This window comes from Colletotrichum scovillei (assembly GCF_011075155.1).
Source record: "Colletotrichum scovillei strain TJNH1 chromosome Unknown Contig00002, whole genome shotgun sequence".
Lineage (NCBI taxonomy): Eukaryota > Fungi > Ascomycota > Sordariomycetes > Glomerellales > Glomerellaceae > Colletotrichum > Colletotrichum scovillei.
In genome coordinates, this window is record NW_023336260.1 from 70455 (window position 1) to 89480 (window position 19026).

At 48.1% G+C, this 19026-nt stretch overlaps 3 protein-coding genes and 2 further genes across 3 annotated transcripts; 1 reads left to right on the top strand and 4 right to left on the bottom strand.

Annotated features, from left to right (window-relative positions):
* Positions 1-514: 514 nt before the first annotated feature.
* On the bottom strand, positions 515-2227 carry HER10_EVM0011755 (uncharacterized protein; the record flags this gene model as incomplete). Its single annotated transcript, XM_035481177.1, has 3 exons — positions 515-1681; positions 1734-2147; positions 2207-2227. The coding sequence occupies 3 exons, from the start codon at positions 2225-2227 to the stop codon at positions 515-517; spliced, it is 1602 nt and encodes a 533-aa protein (XP_035337737.1).
* A 2038-nt stretch (positions 2228-4265) lies between these two features.
* On the bottom strand, positions 4266-6080 carry HER10_EVM0013401.
* Positions 6081-10575: 4495 nt separating this feature from the next.
* Positions 10576-11908, top strand: HER10_EVM0005448.
* A 1407-nt stretch (positions 11909-13315) lies between these two features.
* On the bottom strand, positions 13316-14994 carry HER10_EVM0005837 (WSC domain-containing protein; the record flags this gene model as incomplete). The annotated part of the gene is made up of 2 exons (XM_035475441.1): positions 13316-14790; positions 14850-14994. 2 exons carry the CDS (start codon positions 14992-14994, stop codon positions 13316-13318), a joined length of 1620 nt encoding a protein of 539 aa, XP_035337237.1.
* Positions 14995-17661: 2667 nt separating this feature from the next.
* Positions 17662-18746, bottom strand: HER10_EVM0013435 (uncharacterized protein). Its single transcript, XM_035482792.1, has one exon. It carries the CDS (start codon positions 18413-18415, stop codon positions 17759-17761), a length of 657 nt encoding a protein of 218 aa, XP_035337875.1. The 5' UTR covers positions 18416-18746; the 3' UTR covers positions 17662-17758.
* Positions 18747-19026: the final 280 nt, after the last annotated feature.

Sequence of the window (19026 nt, forward strand, 5' to 3'; positions counted from 1 at the left end):
GCACTTCGGTTTTGGGGGAATCTCTTTCAAGTTGATTATCAGGAAACTAGACACATAGCTAACTAAGCCTTTTACACAGTGAGAAACCAAAATTGCGAAGGCTGGCAAGGGGTCAAATTGGGGCCAGCACTCAAGCAGACACGCACGGAGCGGCCGGGCCGCTGCAACTCGTCCTTTCCAACAACATCAGTCGCAGCAGCACCCGATGGCTTCTCATCCGCCGCTGCGCCCATAGTCTCGCCATATGCATCATCCGGATTATCTCCGATGCAATGATGGCACCAGAACAAACTACCTGGGTCGTGCGCCTTCTTCACAGCCAGCAACTGCTCATACGTCTTTTGGCCTGTCACGAGTTATGGCACACAGCAATGGGCATACGGAGTGTGGTAAAGTGGCTTAACCTATCAAAGTGGAAATAGACAAAAGAAAAAGGTCTATATGCAAGATGTAAATGATATACACGTGATACAGCACGTGACGGGCACTTCGTGGTCTGCGGTTACTATCCCTGTTACGTGACATGGCCCCAGTACCTCGCCGTCCAGTTATGCATCACATACGAGCTCTCGGAGAAATAGCTGTTGGGACCGAGCTTGTACAATGTGTCGTCAGATTGCTGCGTCGTCAAGGTGCGCGCGTTCCACAGCATGAGCGCCGAGCGGAAGCCCGGCGAGATGGCCGTGCCGCCCGGCTGCGGGCTTCCGAGGTTGCCCGTCAGCGACGTGTAGAGGTAGTGGAATCCGCAGCGATAACCGTTTGAATCTGGCGACGTCTTATCATTATGCTCCAGAGTCTTGAAGCAAATATCCAGCACATTCATCATGGTCGAGACGAACTCTGTCTCCATGGCCTGTCGCGAGATAAGAACGGAATTCTGAGGCCCTGTGGCCGCGTCGGAGGGCGGGTGCGGTGGCGGCAATGGATTCGTCACGGAGAGGAGGAACTTGTTGGGGGGCATGGTCAGAAGGCACTCAAACGCCGACTTGAAATTGTTTTCCTGCGTGACCTCGGGTTTGGTCTGAAGCACGTCCACGAGGCTGTCGCGGAACAGGACGTAGTCCTGATCTGTCTGACCGCCGGCGTAAAAGTACTCAAAGTTGGACGTCCAGGTGACCGAGCAGAGGTCTCCGGTCGCCTTGTACTGGCTGGGGTCAATAAAGAAGGCAGGCTGCGTGCTGACCTTGGAGTTGAGTCTCAGCTGCCATGCAGTGAAGCGAGTCCACATGTCGCGCAGCCACTGGTAGCCAAAGTCGCGCGAGTCCTGGCAAAAAGTGCCACTCTGGTTCATGAAGACGCGGCTGAGGCCTCCATCCGGAACGGCCTGGGCGCGGATCGTCATGGAGAGAATGACGCCCCAGACACCACCGCCGCCACCGCGCATGGCCCAGAAGAGCTGCGGGTTGTGATGACGACTGGCAATCTTCTTGTGCACTACGGTCTGGCCTTTTGCATCGCGACCAACCTGCAGAACCTCAATTTCGAGTAGGTTATCAACGCCTAAGCCCAAAGACGGTGCAAAGGGCCCATGGCCGCCACCGAGATGAAAGCCGACCATACCAACGGTGGAGCACCAGCCCGAAGCAACGACGCGGTTGTGTTTGGCTGAGAAGGCGTGCATCTCGGCAAAGATGCAGCCGGCGCCGAAGCGGAATGCACCGGCAGGGGCCAGGGCCTTGTCCTCGTCCCAAGTCGCCAAAAAAGGACTTATCCTTGAGCAAGATTGTGCGGACCAGAATGCCGCCAGTTGGGCATGAGTTGCGGCTGTTGTACTCGTGGCCGGTACCAGCAGTGGCTATACACAGACGGTGCTGCGCGGCAAACGTGAGGGCGGCGGCAATATGACGCTCGTTGAGCGGAAAGACGACAATGAAGGGATTCCAGTTACGGTACTCGTTCTGGTGCAGCGCCGCCTTGCACATGTCAGACGCCGTGTTCCATTCGGAAGAGCCATCCTCCAGAACGAAGCACGGGCGCTGCATCTCGGCAACGTCCTCGTAGTAGTACAGCGCTTTGAGACCCTTAGGCGCATCACCTAGGCCGTAGAAGGACTGGTCGTTGATGGATCCCGTTGGGACCGGCGCTGGCTGCGGCTGCGGGTATTTGCTCCACCGGACGCCGAGCCGGGGCACGGTGGGATCCAGCGCCTGCTCCAACTTACGAATGGCTATCTTAGTGGGTCAGCAGCTAGAGTCTTGAGGCGTACACCAGTCGTGGCGAAGGCCATCGTTCAGTGTTTCAAGACGCGGCGAAGAGGATAGGGCACCGGCGGATGATGCTGTTTCTGCTTGTACCGAATCGGCCGGATCGCACGAGCCGGCGCCGCAGAAGTCATTCTGAGGGCCGCACGAGTAGCGGCAGTGGGTGTTGCACGGATTGCACCGGCCCATGACCCATTGAGTTTCCAAGCTTAGCGTATTCTTCTTCTTCTTGTTTACGAATGCTGCCGGCTGATTCGGCGCCCCGCAGTCTAGCACGGCATATGAGTATAAGTCGACCCACCCCCTTTTGGCCACCCCCCCCATTTGGCCACCCCATTTCTCCATCCCAGCCACCGCATTAAAACCCTACCCTTAATTTATAAACCACCACAATAATTATAAAAATTATCTAAATACAATTCTTTTTTATATACTTATTTATTAATATATTATAATCTCGTATACTAAAAATAAAGTTAATTAAGCTTTTATAACTATTAAAAACGGTTTCTTAATTAATAGGGCCTCGATTAAATTTAGAGTTCTAAGGTTAATACTTCGTAATTATAAAAAAAGTTACTAAACGAGAATAATAATATTTATAAACCTCTAAAAACTTCTCCTATAATAAAAAACTAGCTAGCTTAATAAGTTCGTATTTAGTATAATCTAAGTATTATATTAACCTATAAATAGGTTAAAAATTTACTAAGCGAGTTTTAAAATCCTAAGGGATATAAATCTTTTAAAAAAATAAATAGACGCTTTCTTAAGGAAGAACTTATTAATTAAAATCTAGAGAAATCGTATTATTAATTCGTAATATCTAAATAGGGCTATTATTAATATAATTAAATCGTAGTTTAGATTACTTAATATACTAAAAATTAATAATATTAAATAGGCTAATAAATATAATATAAATAAGATTAGTATTTTAAAAGGTAAAGGGTTTAATAGCCTAGTTTTAAGTATAACTAAGATTATAATAATATAAAAAGAGCTTAGTTCGCGTATTTAGGTATCTATAATTAAATATATTTCTATTAATAATCGAGCTATTAAACTACTAATTATATATAAAAGAAAGTTAGTATAGTAGTAGTAGTTTTTATTTAAACTTAACCTATATATTAGTTAGGAGTTTATAGTAATAAAAATAACTAAATTACTAATAATACTACTCTTAAGTAATTAAAAATAGTATTCTTATTATAAATTAAAACCCCTTAGGAGCTTAACTTACTTAATAAGTTTCGACTATTAGTTTTAAATAGATATAGGAGTTATATAATAACTAGATTTATATAGAGTATTATAAAAATAATATCTACTTACTATTCTTATTTTTATATACTTTTTATATCCTCTAGCTATTAAATATAGCTATTTTTAAACTTATTAAATTTAAATATAAAAAGAGCTTAGTAAAGAGAAATAATAAATAATTCTACTATTATTAAAAAGTAGTACTTTTAAACTATTATTTAAGGGCTCGTTTAAGTAGTTTAACGTCGTTAAATATACAAAATAAATAAAAAGTAATTAGATTATATCCTCCTAATATAACTAAACTACTTACTAATTCTATAGTCCTACTAATATTAATTATATTAACTAAAAGATTATAAATACTAAATAAGTAATTAATAATATTAGAAAAGTAGTTAATTAAGTATTAGTAATATCTATTATTAACTAGTTAACTCCTAAAAACTAGCGAGCTCTATAATTAATTAAAATTATTTATAAAGCTTAGTCTAAACTATAATACTTAACGCTTACTATTTAAAAAATAAAAAAGTATTTGTGAATAAACACTACTTAGCTATATTTTAGTACTAAATTTAAATTCTAAAGCTAAAATTAACTAATTAAGGCTTAAAAAAAGAGTATACTAATAAACTTAAAACTTAAATACTAGGTTTATTAATATTTAGAATATATAGAAAGCTTAGGAGGACTCTAGTAACTGTCTTATTAATCCTAGTTGACTTATAGGGGTTAAATTACTTAGGGAGAATAATAACTATATTATTATGGTAGTAAAAGGTAGTTAATTAATTAAGTATAGTTAGTAGCGATGTTTTGATACCATGTTTTGTTAGGGTGGCCAAATGGGGGGGGTGGCCAAAAGGGGGTGGGTCGACTTACCGGCTGGAACTGGAACTGGAAACGACATGTGGTGATATCACCATTGGTGCTGGCAAGGAGTACTACGCTGGGATCCTCGTCCGAATGCGAGACTGAATAGTGATGCACGCCGCGGACGGGGTAGTTGGGCCACTGCAAGGACGCTTGACCGTCGGTAGTGAAGTTCCATTGCGCGAGGCCTTCTTGATAGTGGCTGGATACCTGCAGTGTGCGCCACGATCCCAGCAGCGAGGGAAGTGCCCCGGCAATGCCATGTTCAGAGTGGCTAACAGGGCTGATGGGCTTGGAGTCAGCCTCGGGCTCGGTGTTGGTCTTGGTCTCCTCCTTAGGCTTGCTGCCAGCCGCCGATATGCCGTCCGGAGAAAAGGAACATCCTGCCGCTGACGTCTTACAGCGGAACATGAGAAAGTTGCCGCACCCGGGTGTATCCATAGCGGCATAGAAGCTGGCCGGCGCCGGCTCTCCAGGGTGGTTGCATGCCAGGAATGCCACCTCGAGCTCGCCAATATCTGGCAGCCGTGACACTAAGCAGTCCTCCACGTGGGCCTTTGAGCCGCTGCCGCATCGCAGGACCAGCTCACCGGCGTCGCGCCGTTCGTAGGTGCACGTCTGGGGGTATGGACTGTCTGTGGTAACGGTCATGACGTTCTGGTTGTCGATGTCGGTGAAGCTCTGCGCGAACTCGAACTTGCCGGACCCGAGCTGCTCAGCGCCAAATGAGCGCCAGGTGCCCTCCCAGGGGGAGATGTTATCGCTGCTCGTAAGGGCCGGCATAGCAAAGTCCAAATGCAGCATCGGGAAACTTCCGTTTCCGATGCTTTCGCTGTTCACGCTGTCGCTCTCCACCTGCTGAGGTGCGTTGTTGGGGTCAAGCTGAACGGTGCTGTTCAGCTGCGCCGGCGAACATGTGTCCCAGGAGTCACCACACGCAAAGCACTGGTCGATACAGTCACTCGACATGCGCGGCATGCTCTCTCTGTCGGTGCCGGACCAGCCCACGGTTGCCAAATACGCGCACTGCACGCAGCCGGCGCTAACAAGCGGCTCGTTATCCTTTCTAATCGGCAGGCGATCACGTAGCGCGGCATTTTCGTTGATCTCGTTGGCCATCACAAATGCTGTGCGGAAGTAGGCCTCCTGTGGCATCCGGAACGCCGAACCATCAGCGCCAGGGATGACTGCGCAAGTGCCATGCTTCATCCATTCGGACATGATGAAGCATTGCATGGTATTCTTGAACTTTGCGTTGGTCGGCCAGAAGTAATTGAGCAGGCCAGAAAAGGTCGTGAGGATCGTCTCGTCAAACTCCTCGCCATTCAGGCAGCTGTAGGGTTGGTTCTTGGCACCGGTGCCGCCAGACGACCCAGGCCACAGTCCATGTAGCGTGATATCGGCTGCGTGCTCGGCAAAGTTGTTCCTCTATACCGCCAGCGTGTAGGCGTCGATAGGAATGAGCCCCGCCGGCTGGCGCAACGAATTGCACAGCGAGTATGGTGGTGGCTTCTGCTGCAGGCCGCCATGTTTGTCCTTGGTGACGCATTTGCTCTTCCACTTGAGGTCGCACGTTTTGGGGTGGAAGTTAAGCTCGTTGAAGCGTCGCAGCGGGATTGGGTTGGAGGAGCAGTCATCCGACTTGCCGGAGCACCACTGCGCGGTGACCAGGCTGATCAGGGTCAACACTAGTGCAAGTTGCGCATGGCAAGCTATGCCTGCTTGACGATGCATATTGCTGGGTTGATGTCGTTCGTTTCTTTATATCGATGTTATTGTTTCTCTTAAATCTTACTGTTTAGGTGTCTGGGGCAGGAAGTTAGGCGGACATGGTGACTCTATATATTTCATACAAGGTGTGCCCTGATCTTCTGCCCATTCATCGCCAAATGCCAATTGCCAGACTGCTGTATCCGTTATCTGCGCGTGTAAACGACGGATCACACTTCCTTGTATGATCAAACATCTTTTGGTTATATTTTGACGGCCGAATTCGGTCTCTTGTTCTTGCCAAAGTCAAGGGATGCATTTTTGCTCTAGCAGGCTGGAACTGGCCGGAACTGGCACAGATTCCTGCATCAGAGCCACCTCTCCGTTTAGTCATGGAATCTCACGTACCAACGACCAATTGCCATCTCTGATGCCAGCAATGATCCCAGGGACCTAGAGCTGAACGTGAGAGCCAACGTTTTGCTGGCGGCCTTTAGCTACGGCGGCTGAGTCCGCAACTATCGCAAGCGGCAGGTGAGTGAGCTGTTTTTTTAGGGCGAGCTGAGATGGGTTGGGTTGAGTGACACCAAGTCATTAGGGGCAGAAGCTCACGTGCACGAGACATTAGTCGAGGCCCAAGCCACGAAGAACCCAATCCACCATCCACAGCGACTTAGAATCCGGCCCAGGCCTGTTGGCTCACTAAGGTTAATCGCGTGCCGTGCCGCCTCGATCGCCCAAAAGCTTGATGGGCGTGGAATCAAGTTTAAGCTAGGAAGCAGGCCCTTCAACAGTCTAGGTACATTCCAGCCAACACACATGAGGAACATAATCTCGTGTCTCCCGGGCATCCGCTACCTACTAAGTTGCCGCGAATTTGAGGTCAGCCAAGATTTCTCATTTCCTACTACCATCGTGGCTCCTCAACAACCGAAACTGGTTTAAAGGACGGAAAAAACTTATGTATTCGAGACGAAGTTGAGTCGACAGCCTGTTTCTCTCCGCGCCTTATGATGCTCCCTTAAATGAAAGAATGGGAAGGACTTTTGGGCCTAAATCCATCAATGAGAATCACTGCAGTTCGGGAAAGTGCTGCCAAAATGGAAACAGGGTGATTCACAAGGAGATACGAAGTAGGGGATCTCACTACTGAAGACTGACGACTCGAAGTTAGCCATAAGTCTACTACTTCTATGGTTAATAACTTAGTCTAAGTAAAGCTCTATGTTGCCCAGCTTTTAATGTTTGCTGGAATTTATTGCGATGGCTATTCCTAATTTTGCGAGCGGAAAGTTGTTGGTAGTAAGTCAAACCCCCCACTTCCTGGCACCCCCCTGTTTCTGGCACCCACAAAAACGATGGGATCACAACCCAACCTCCTCATTACTATTAACTATTGATCCTCAACCACACCCACTACAATACAACTGCCAGCCTCACTAGGGCATTCAGAGTCGCTGGATTCAGCCGTAATAACCTCCTTTTCACCCGCTTCGATTTGAGCCCGATGGATATCCCTGATGTTCGCAAACTTCGTGTTGGGATCGATCTGAACAGTCTTCCTCTTCCTAACTGCAGCGTTGGTAACTTGAGCCTCAGGTGAGCCAGCTGCTGCTGGGCAGCTGCCAGTTGCCAGGCCTGCTCTGTGAAGCCTTTTTTCACCTTCCTGAACAGCAGCCGTTGAGTGCTGGTATCATTGTCGAGTTGGGTGTATAAGTGCAGTTGACCGCTGAGCTCTGCCAGCTTCCTGGGTGTCGACCAGACCACTGCAGAGGAAGCAGAATCCCATGGCTCAACAGGGTAGTTTGTTGACCATTATGGCATCGCTTTTGCCCCGACTGGTTGGTTTGGGTGTGGTGGGCTTAGCAGAAGGCTCAGGTAATACCATAGGGTTCATCAGGGCTTAACCATCGCTACAGGGTGTAGACCAGTCCACTTCCAACCACTTCTGATGTTCGAGACTGATAGACCAGCAAGTCGAGCCTTCTGGTAACAGTCCAGGAAGTTCCTTTTACCTATAATGGTAGAGTCGTTCCATTGAGACAAGTAACCGAGCTCCTTCCGATAGGCTGACTTAACAGGGCTGAAGACAGACTGGTCAAGTGGCTGGAGGACATGAGAGGAGTGTGGTGGTAAGAACAGTAAATGGATATTGTTAATATAGCAATTCCACATGAAGTCTGTCGTCGTATGACTCCCATGCCCATCCACAATCAACAGTCGAGCCTCGCCCTCAGCCTCGGGCATAGTCTGTGGGATAAACACCTTCTCTAACCATTCAATGGCAGTTAAGTCTGTAGTCCAGCCATTATCTGTTGCTGTAAACTCCCACCCATCGTATGGAACCAGATGTAATGGAAACCACTGTTGTTGGACCGTCTTCCCTTGAAAATGATAAGAGGACGAAGTGCCCTACCCAAGGCTGAGATACACTCAATGATAGAGACCCATGCCCTCGACCCAGGTTGTTTCTTGCGAACAGACGTCGTCTCAGCCATGCCCAGCACTAACCCATTAGCTCCTGACCCTCGAGGATGCCAGTCTCATCCATATTATATCTGTTGGCTGGTTTGATGTCCTTGATCTCAGGGACAAGGAACTTAAACCAGTTCCTAATGACCTCAGTAGATGCCCCATTAACGCGTCTAGAATCGATGGAACGACTTCTCTGAACCTTAATGATAGGGTTCCTTCTCACGAAGGCATAGATCCAGCCTTTTCCTAATGGTTTGGTATCCCCAGCAGCAGCCAGAACTCGCTCTGCGAATTCCTTCACCTGTTGGTGCGTTGGTGCGAGGCCCAGCGAAGCCTGAATGCGAACCCATTGTGCCAGCTTTCTCCTGGTCAGGAGACAGCCTCTGCCAGTCAGCAAAAGCCACTTTCCTAGTCTGACCACCTTGGAGACGTAGTTGGAGGGTTGATCGTGGTATCCCATACTCCAATGAGGCTCTTTGACTCTTGCCGTTTGAGATGTCCTCGAGAGCCTGACGAAGCTGATCTTCGGTATATTGAGGCATTAGATATAGAAGAAGGTATGTGCAAAAAATGAGCCCATTTGGACTCGAATTGAAAATGTTGTGATAAAAGGAGGTTGGGGGTGGGCATTGCGTTGTGGTGGATTTTCGCGTTTTTGTGGGTGCCAGAAACAGGGGGGTGCCGGGAAGTGGGGGGTTTGACTTATAGGGGATGAATATCAAGTGGCTTTACGAAGTTTGAATGCGAGCTCTCGAAAACGGTGATCTGTTGTATGGAGCGGGTTCTCGGTAATATTGATACTTGTTAGGGTACTAAGGAAATTTTAGTCTTGGCCTCTGTCCAGAACGTGGTTCATGTTAGCAAAGTTCTGGTTCAGCTCGCCTCGGATGTCTTAGCCATCTTGATGAAAACAGTCCCAGTCTTTTGTTACATTCCGGCCACCATAGATAACCCTGATTGGCTAATTGTAAAAGCCAGTTGACAGCGCTAGAACGCTACAACGCCAACGACCCCAGAGGGTTGTACCGCCGTATTAGGCTGTAATGCTTGACGCGCCGTTAGCCACACATGCAAGTGTGGTCATGTAAGCTACGTAGGGATACGGCAAATGAGCCGATCCGGAATCAAATGGATCAAATAAGCTGGGGGCAAACGAAACGTCGGCAAAATTCCCGTGGATCTTCTTGTAGCCTTCCCAAATCAGTTCTTTTTCCTTGAGCTCATCAAGGTGTTATCTGTGACGAGAAAACGAATACTATTGGAAAGCTCTCCAATAGATATCAGACAACCAGGCTGCAAAGAAACGAATCAAACCCTTTGCTTGCTACAATATACAGCCAGGTTTAGTCCTGCCACTACTCCCTCCACCATGCACACCGAAAGCCTCCCAGACTATCTGACCATCCCAGGGAAGACAATCCCCAGCTTTCACTGCCGTGTTGGTAGGAAGCACAATGATCGTCAGCCTCTACCAGTCAATACCTACGGGTATCCTGTGCCTGGCGTGCAGGAGCCTACTCCTACGTCGGTTATGGCCCGCGACTACATTGCGAGGTACGAAGCAATTCCACTTAGATCCTGTACGATAAACCAGCACTGACCTTAGTAATGCTTAGTGACCAGACTTGGGAGAGCATACTGGCCCATGGACCCATGGAGGCTTTGATTACATCGTTATCGGTTCGGGCTTTACTGCTCTCGCCTTCATCCAGAAGGCTGACGAAGTCAACCCCTATGTCAAGATCCTTTGTTTACAGCGTGGAGGTAAGTACTCCTTCTTGAACTGCTGTGCATCTTTACATGAGTGCCATCGTCTCACATTTAATTTCCAACAGGCTTTTGCTCCCCCCCCCCCCCCTCACTTCCAAAATCTACCAATTCCTTTCAAAATGATTCTGGGAGGACCCTCTGAGACATTTCCCTGGACCCTCTCACGCAAGACCTTTAAAACAAAGGAGCTTGGGTTTTGCCACGGCTCCTGCCCATTTTCGGTGGCCGATCCACACTTTGGTCGGCTTGGAGCCCGAGACCGAGTCTAGACCTCATGCGCGACTTTCCCGAGGCTATGAAAAAGAATGCTGAACACGAATGGTTCCGGGAAGAGGCCAAGAGGCTCTTGAATATCACACCTGCATCTCAGATCAATGATGACGTCTTTGGAAGCCTGTCGGCTGCCATTGATCGCATTCTCAAAGACTCAATTAGCAACATCCCCACTGCGGACTATGTTGAGTCAGCCCCGCTTGCCGTCGGGTGACGCAGCCCGACTTCTCGTCTGCGGTTTGACAAGTTTTCTGTCCCTGGGCCTCTTCTTGGCATCTTAGAACGACAGAGACAACTAGCCAAAGCTAACAAGGGAGCGCCTTTGGAAATAAAGGTTGACTGTGCGGTGAAAAGCATGGAGAAAGGTGACGACGACGATTTTGTCCGCGTGATCGAAACTAGTAGGGGCACTTTATCATGGACTAGTAACAAGACTAAGATTATTCTCTGTGCTGGAACGGTTCCCAACGCCACCATGTTGCTTAATTCTTTTGAGAGTTGCCCCGATACCGTCGGTCAGAGACTTACTGGCCACTACGACACACACGTTTCTGCAAGATGCCCCGTCAAGAACGTCAAGGACTGGAAGAAAAAAGAGACACTCAAGATCGCTGCTGCATACCTTGCCGGCAAAGACCCCAAGACTGGCCTACAATATCACGTCTCGATTACGGCAATTCATAGTCCCAAGCCCAAGGACGATGCAGAGGATGCGGCTCGCGAGCGTCCAGATTATGCTGCTGCGGCGACCCTTGATCAGCTCACTGGCTCTGAAGACTACGTTGTGTTTGGTACGGAGCTTTCTTTTGCAATGAAGACGATCGAAGCTAACCCGGTACTGTTTAGTCTGCTCGGCTTTTGCAGAGTTCAGCGAATAGAACACCAAGAATCATGTTGCTCTCAACAAAGGCACTGACCCGACTTGCAACGTCACCCTGCAATACACCTTGAGCGACGACGATCGTGCCTCTTGGGATGTGATGAATGAGGCGACCTTCAATACTGTTATACAAAGGGCAGGTGGCAATGAACACGAGCCGAGCATTGAATGGTGGGATGAGACAACTCATGGCTGGATCAAGACGAGGCCAGAAGTCGACAGTATCCGCATCCCTGGTCTTTTCCACGAGTCAAGCACTTGCTTCATGGGACCCAAGGAGATTAGTGGCTCCGTGGATGAGCTTTATAGTCCTCATGTGATTGAGAATGTTCACGTCACTGGAGCTGCCCTTTTCCCGACTACAGGCAGTTGGAACCCCACTATGACCATGTGTGGATATGCTCAAGACTTGGCTCACAAGCTGCATGAGATGAAGTCTCAACAGAGCGAGTAAAGGGAGACATCGCGTTGCGGGGTGATCCGCTGCGACATACCACTGGTATGGATCTTCATGTTGCTTGAGCTCTGGTGGAGTACCTAGATGGGAGTAGATTGACGATATTCGAAATGCTACCTCGCTAGGTCAGATAATTAGGTAACTTCGATATCCATCCCAATCTCCAGTTATCTATTCGCAGCTAACGAGAGAGTCAGCTCGTCGATATTCTTTGGAGGAATGAACGGTTGAAGTAGTGATCCTTCACAGTGAGATCTAGCGCTGAAACTTGGGCTTAAGCATCCATGTTGACTGCCTTATGCATGTTGTTTCAGTGAGGCTTCTGGGATGAACAGTCTGGCAAGTCCGGCGTTCTGGGACGCCTTCTTCCCACCGGCAAAGGGACTCGCAAATTGAGGTCTTGTCGGCCCTTCCGCGATGAAGTCAGGCGAAATAAATTGACAACTTTGAAATTAGAGGAATGCCCTTCGTCGTCAGGCTTTTGCGGCGGTACTGGCTGGGGAGAAGGTCTGCATGGTTGGAGTCTGGGATTCTAGTAGTCACGTTCGGGAAGGCTAGCTGAACGATTGAATACACTCTCGATGAGATACATGTGGATAACCGTCCAGTCTGTGCACGGAGAATCGAGATAGTGAACTGTGGCGACAATGGACTTGACCATACCCTCCCTCCTGGGCCTGGGCAGAGACATGAGTTAGCAGTGGCTTGGCTGAAACTTGGGAGTAGAGTAGATTTAGACGAATCGTGGCGGAGGGCTACGTGATATCATACAGGAGCTAGATTTAAAAGGACTCGGTAATATCGCCAGTAAGCACTCCGAAATTTTCCGGCTTATACAAGGACAATGCCTTCCACTGAGCGGATAAACACAACCAATGATGAGGAGTGTATTCAATGACCTATAGCGTCGTTCTCATACCTTGGACGGCTAGTTTACTTATCTCAACACCCTCTATCCTCGTCATTAACGAACATGGGAATGTCTCGAGATTCCTCGACTGCAGACATTTTATTAGACCAGGGTTACCTCAAAGTATACCGAGACTCTCGTCATAGACACTGCCGTTGACCGCAAAATCTGCGCTGTACATCGAAGAAAGCCCTAATGATTTGCCCCTTGATATTACGCTCGAAGGGACTTGTCGGTGGTTGCATAATGCTTCTCATAAAGGCAAAATCTCCATTGAGAGATCGCTTTCAGGAGACCCTAGCTAATTTCTGACTTCCCCTTCTTGCGTTGGGCTAGTGGCATGATGTAGGTATAGGACGAGAATGGTAGGACGAGAATGGTAGGACAAGGTAGAAATTGTGCCTGGTTCCAAAAGTTGTGGTGAAGATGCTGACGGGAGAATGTTGAAACTATGTGGCCACCTGTGGTAAATATGAAGATGAAGAAGGGATATTTCAAGAGCACGATGCACTTGTTAATGCGCCGGAACTATGAAAATCAGACCTCAGTTCTCCATCCCCCGTCACCAGCACAATGTCAAAGACTGTATTCCATCCGTTTGCCGCCAGAGGAATCGTTCTAGTGAATTCCACAAAACCTCTGATATGCGCGCTACCCATAACCATCGGTGTGCTCTCGGTTTGCAGCCTGGGTAACATTATGTTCTGCTGATGAACTCGGTGCGTGAGCTCGAGATAGACATCGCCGCCAGCCAACAGCAGATCCTCTCGGACCATAGCTACAACATTCAAGGTCATGTTTCCATCGGCTCTGGGGGAAATATCCAAGCAAGACCTATCTGCCGCATAAATCAAACCGTCAGTCACTGGGAATCCGCCTGTACCGCTGTTGTCAAAAGCCTCGACTTGGCCAGTAGAGAAGTCCGTTAATTGTACGTTGAAGCCCGAGATTCCAGTAGCTGGATCCAATTGAGTGTCAAAGCGAAACCAGGCAAAAGACTCTCCAAAGAAACCCGTGGAAAGCCCACCCTGGAAACGATCTCGTGAGGTTTGGATTAGTGTTCGTTGTCCGTAGTGTTGAGAGATGTCAACAGCAACGCTGAATCCCTCCGGGTCGCGATTTGTTGTACGCACGCGGATTCGCCCTTTAAAGATGATTGCTGTGCCGTCATTGCTAAGCCCTAGAGTGTCTATATACGGCTTGATGTCGACTAGCTCTAGCGGGTCGCTCAGGGTGACGGAATCAGGAACCGTGTTGATCATTCGCTCGAATACACTTGCGCAGGTGGTTTGAAACGTGGCACTGTCTACCATAGCCTGCATAGTGATGTTGCCGTCAACGCCGAAGATCCTCTTATCCGAATTTAGGGTGTCGTTATGGTTGAACACCAAGGGATTGACACCGTCGTTCTGGAGATATCCACGGACCACGGCGGTGTCGAAGGCGGCAGGAGTATTGTCAAAGCTAACCACATTCGTATCGGACATCTCGCCGCCCGTCACATGTTGATTTTCGTCTCCGTGAACTCGGCCGAGTGTGTGGCAACAGGCTACGAGCGCGATCATATCGCTATCGTTGAATCCGGCTCGGTGGAAAGTCGTCCTATGACTTTCCAGAGATTGTTCAGGCTTCGGGACTCCAGGAGGCCCAGCCATGATCGCGTCAATACGGCCAGCTCGGAAAGGGATTTTCTGGCCACCACACCCAGCCGCGGCGGTCACTACACTGAGCGCGAGCAGATCGGCGGCGCTAGCTCTTGGGTTCATAAAGCTAGACATGTCTGCAAACGTACGATTGAATGCCTTTCCAAGGTTCTCATCGCGGTCTAGCTCGTACATGAGAGATGCATCGAGGCCACCAGTGCCGGCTCCCTTGTCATGGGTGGCAACATCATGGAACGCGGCTCGGATCCATTCAGCAGAGTTTTGACGGCCGACATTGTTTTGACCATTACCGCAAGAGGCGACAACTAATATCAAGTCAGCAAAGATCACAAGCAAGGGCTTCACACATGGGGTCAATTTGTACTGCTGCTGAAGCCAAAAATAGTGGCTCCGGATTGAACTGCGAGAAAGTCTTCCAAGAAGTCGTATCGCGAAGGCCAGACATATCCATCCGATTCCCATGAGGACAATGCCCAAACTAGGAAAGTGAGAAGTCGCGCCAGCCACATAGTAGATAAGGAATATTTCAAAGGGGTGTACACATAAGAGTAATGCAGTCTCTCAGCTAATAATGTGCAGAGTGTCTCTCATTTATATTCAACTGATATGTGGTTAGATCTATCGAGAAGTCAGCTCAACATAACGAGGAAGGTAGTATTTGACAATGAGGGGATTACTATTATCATGCATCATTCGGAAGGACTTACAATTCTAGAAGGTGGTACTGCCGAGCTTCGTATCACAGACCATTAGTCGTACTGCTTCCGGTGGGAGTCTCAACAGATTGGGTCGTGTTTGGCTTGGCATCGACCCACAGGATGTATCACATCGCCTATAGAACTGGAGAGTAGGTGCATGAAGTTGCCGAAGTTGCTCACGCCCAGTGCTTTTTTATGGGCCTTGGTAGCCGTAATCCAGCCGCCAAATACACTCGCGGACCACTTTGACAATGAGGTATACTCAGTCAGCAGCAGAGTATCACCCTGATGTCTCCCTTGAGGCATACCATGTTTGAGAATAGCACAGGCCTGAAGGAGCGGGTACATAAGGCGCCAAGCGCTCCTCCTACAGCTTGAAGATCTACTCACCGCCAGGGTAACCAATACGAAATATCGCTGGAGTGTCCTGGCATGTTCATCACTATTTTTGAGATAGCAAGACTCGTGGTACTGATGGGTAAGAAGGGGTCTACCAAGCTAGCATCTAGCTTACATTACCAAATTGTTAAGAAGCTATCGAGGCCAGTTGACTAGCAGTCACATTGTAAGAAGAGACACTAAAAACAAGAAAATGAGCAAAAAGAAAAAAAGAGAACAAAGGCTCCAAGAGAGAAAGAGACCGGTAAGGTTTGCTGTGATAAGTTTTTAAATCAAGAAACTATGCACAAGAGCTTACAGTACAACATCCGCTTTCTTACTGGCAATGGTTTCATCATTGATTGGGTCGAGGGCGCAATCTTCATCAATTATGCACGGGCCGGCAAAGACCGAAAAAATACATGTCCAGCGCCCAAATTGAAGCAATATCCGCAAGGATAGACGAGGAAGATCTTGATCGAACAAGAGTGATTTCTTGAAGGCAGGACTAAAGACAGTGCCAGCTAACATCATATCTTGCTAAGAACATTCCAAACCAAATCTGCACTAATCCCCGGCCAAAGCATTTGATCTAAGTCGGCTTGAGATCCGACTGGGCAACAGTTCCCGGAGTGTCATTCATATCCTAACCGTGAATGAGTCTATCCTACAAACATTCGACGCAACGTTCTTTTGTGGTTCCAAAGTGCCAAGAAGGACATGCAGCGGCGTCATCTTGGCTCATGGGGCTCTTGGGCCGCTGGATCCTCCAGATCATCAGAGACCCCTAACATGAGTCTCAACGGCACGTAGGCACGAGCGTTTAGGGAACCTGGAAATTTCATCATCCTACTCGTGTCTCTTACCTGTTTCTCTCATTTAGCTCACTCAGGTGTCGATTACTGGATTCATGTCCGCATGCCTTGCTTCCCCATTAGTGGCGCATAAGAAGAAGCTTTTTATATTGAGGGCATCAACACAGTAGTTACCTGTTTTCGTAAGTTGCTTGTAAAGGATGGAGGACAATGCGACTCATACGACTAGCCTAATATCAATCAGAAGATGTGCAAGTTCGTCAGAAAATGATGCAGGTAGCGTGATGCACCGCAGAATATCCAGACTAACACATTGGGTCATTTCTGCTACAAGGTGCATGTTAAGGGCGACTGATATAGTGCGGTTCAGGTCGGCTATACCGTTGGGTTTCATCTTGTCTTGGACGGGCATGCGCACAGCCGGTGATGAATGATGATGGTATGGCGGCAAAGCTATCACCCATGATTGCTGATGGTCGGTGTATACTGTGGGCCCGAATGACCAGTTTTGATATTACCCTTTTTACCTGTACGGTTCACGTAGAGATGAAGATTTTCATGTGTATTTATAAAAATTCCACTATCCGGGAGGTCTCTACTTATTAACGATCTCAGCTAGTGAAAGCTGTACTTTAAATCAGCTTTTATAGATAACTATCCGAATATTTATAATTATTTAGACTTATTTATAATAGTAATTACTTAGTTAGTATTCACTAATATAAAGTCGTAGTCAATATTGAAATAATTGATAATAAAGGTTTAATAATCATGGTCTAGAAGTAGAAATCTAGAGCGGTCGTAGATATAGGCGTAGTAGATCTAGTAATTGTATCAAAAAAGAGCGATATCAAGTGGATATACCTCCTGGGTAACTAAAAGGCACCTCCTGGATAGTATAACTCATCTGCAACGCTTGCGAGATCCTATAGCTTCCCGGACCACACAACCACGAAATGCAATATAGTGTCTGGGAAGTAGTCGGAGCCTCTCTACCTCACATGCCTATATGCCAGTCAACTCTGAGAGCATGCCATGGCCTTTGGAAGTGAGTAAAGATTGATTTCTCGTTTGCTTTGAGGGCAGTTTCAGGCCGCGATATTGGGACTGAGTAATGGACTGGAACGTTTCAAACCCATGGTGACTGGTCGGAGGCACTCTTTCCTCCCAACAAGGAGAGTTTCATTGTAATAATTCCTAGCAGCTACTCTTGCCAACGCTCGCGTCAGGCTATAGTTCGCTCTAAACTCTTAAGATCCAAAATTTGATAATCGTGCATACGTATGTTGCTATGTCGAAAGTCTGTTACGGGCGCCTGCCAGATCACCACAGCACCGCCAGATGAATCAGCCCACTCTCGATCCAAATCGAGAATCGATGAATCAAGACACCGATTCGTCTAATAAGTTGGTTTCCATCCCAAGCTTGCCGTCACGCTCACTGCCGTAGAAATTTGCGCTCGCACTTTCGGGTTCATTGAAGTTGTGTTGCTGAAGATTATCACAGTGTCCGTTTTCGTCACCCTCACGCGGTTGTCGATCCTCGCTCAGGTGCAACCTCTCCCAATCTCGTAGCTGCCTAAGCTCGCCCAGCTCCTGTTCATCTTCTCTTCCCCGCTGCACTTCGACTCTCTGTTGCACTTCAGCGATCGGTTGCTCTTCACCTCCCAAAGTCCCCTTTGGCGTCGTCTCACAAAAGAGAGGCGATGATTCGCGGTCTGTAGTGATAGCAGGCTTTCCTACATCAAAGCCGGTTGGCTCAGCGGGTCCGGTAGAGAACCTTGCCCGGCAAGGTGGTCGCCGTGGAGGTGTCGCCAACAGTCGAACAGAGCCTGCCGACCCCTGTTCTGAATCAGCTACGGCGTCGTCCCCATGCTCTATGGCATTCACAGAGCGTTTCAGATGCCGCGAAAATCTTCTTGGAGGGGTCTGCAGTAGGCCGAGGCGGGTAGGGGTGTTCGAGACTATATCAACGGCGTCGTCGTTGGCGAGAGACGATGGGCGCTGAGGGGTAGACGGACCAGTGGCCACACCACTCATCCTAGCAAGACGAAATCTCTGTGGTAGGTCTTTGGGTCAGCACAGACTTGTCTCTCTGTCGGCATAATCGCGTGAGCAGTTTCGTCGATTGGCGTTAGCCGTACCAATTTCTTGCTTTTTTGTTCTCTTTTTTCTTGTTTGGCGGCTTTCGCCAACGCCTTTGTTAACGACAGCCGATAGATCGTGATGACATAAGGCTGTGCACGGTCCAGGACACTTCACGTGGCGTTGTGGGGCGTTAAGGAGCTAGACAGCCTTAGTAGACTGAACTTAGTACAAACTCAGATACACAGGACCTGGAGAGGAGAGTCTGACCACTTTGTTACTTTTGTAGGCTGTTATAATTAGACGCCACTTTCTGGGTTACTGCTGTGGACAGGCAGAAGAGAGTAATTTACGGGGTTCTGAAATCTAACAGGGTTGCCGAAACACCTTTTAAGGGCGGGCACTACTTACCTTTGTCCTTACCGAGTAATCATGCCAAGCCCGGCACGTCAATGTCGCTGGTGAACCTCAATTAGCTGGTACCTCAGTCTGATTGTGTGCTTCGTGGTCAATGAGCATATCCTAGCCAATGCATGCTCTCGCCTTCCTTCTAAGCTAATGGCGAA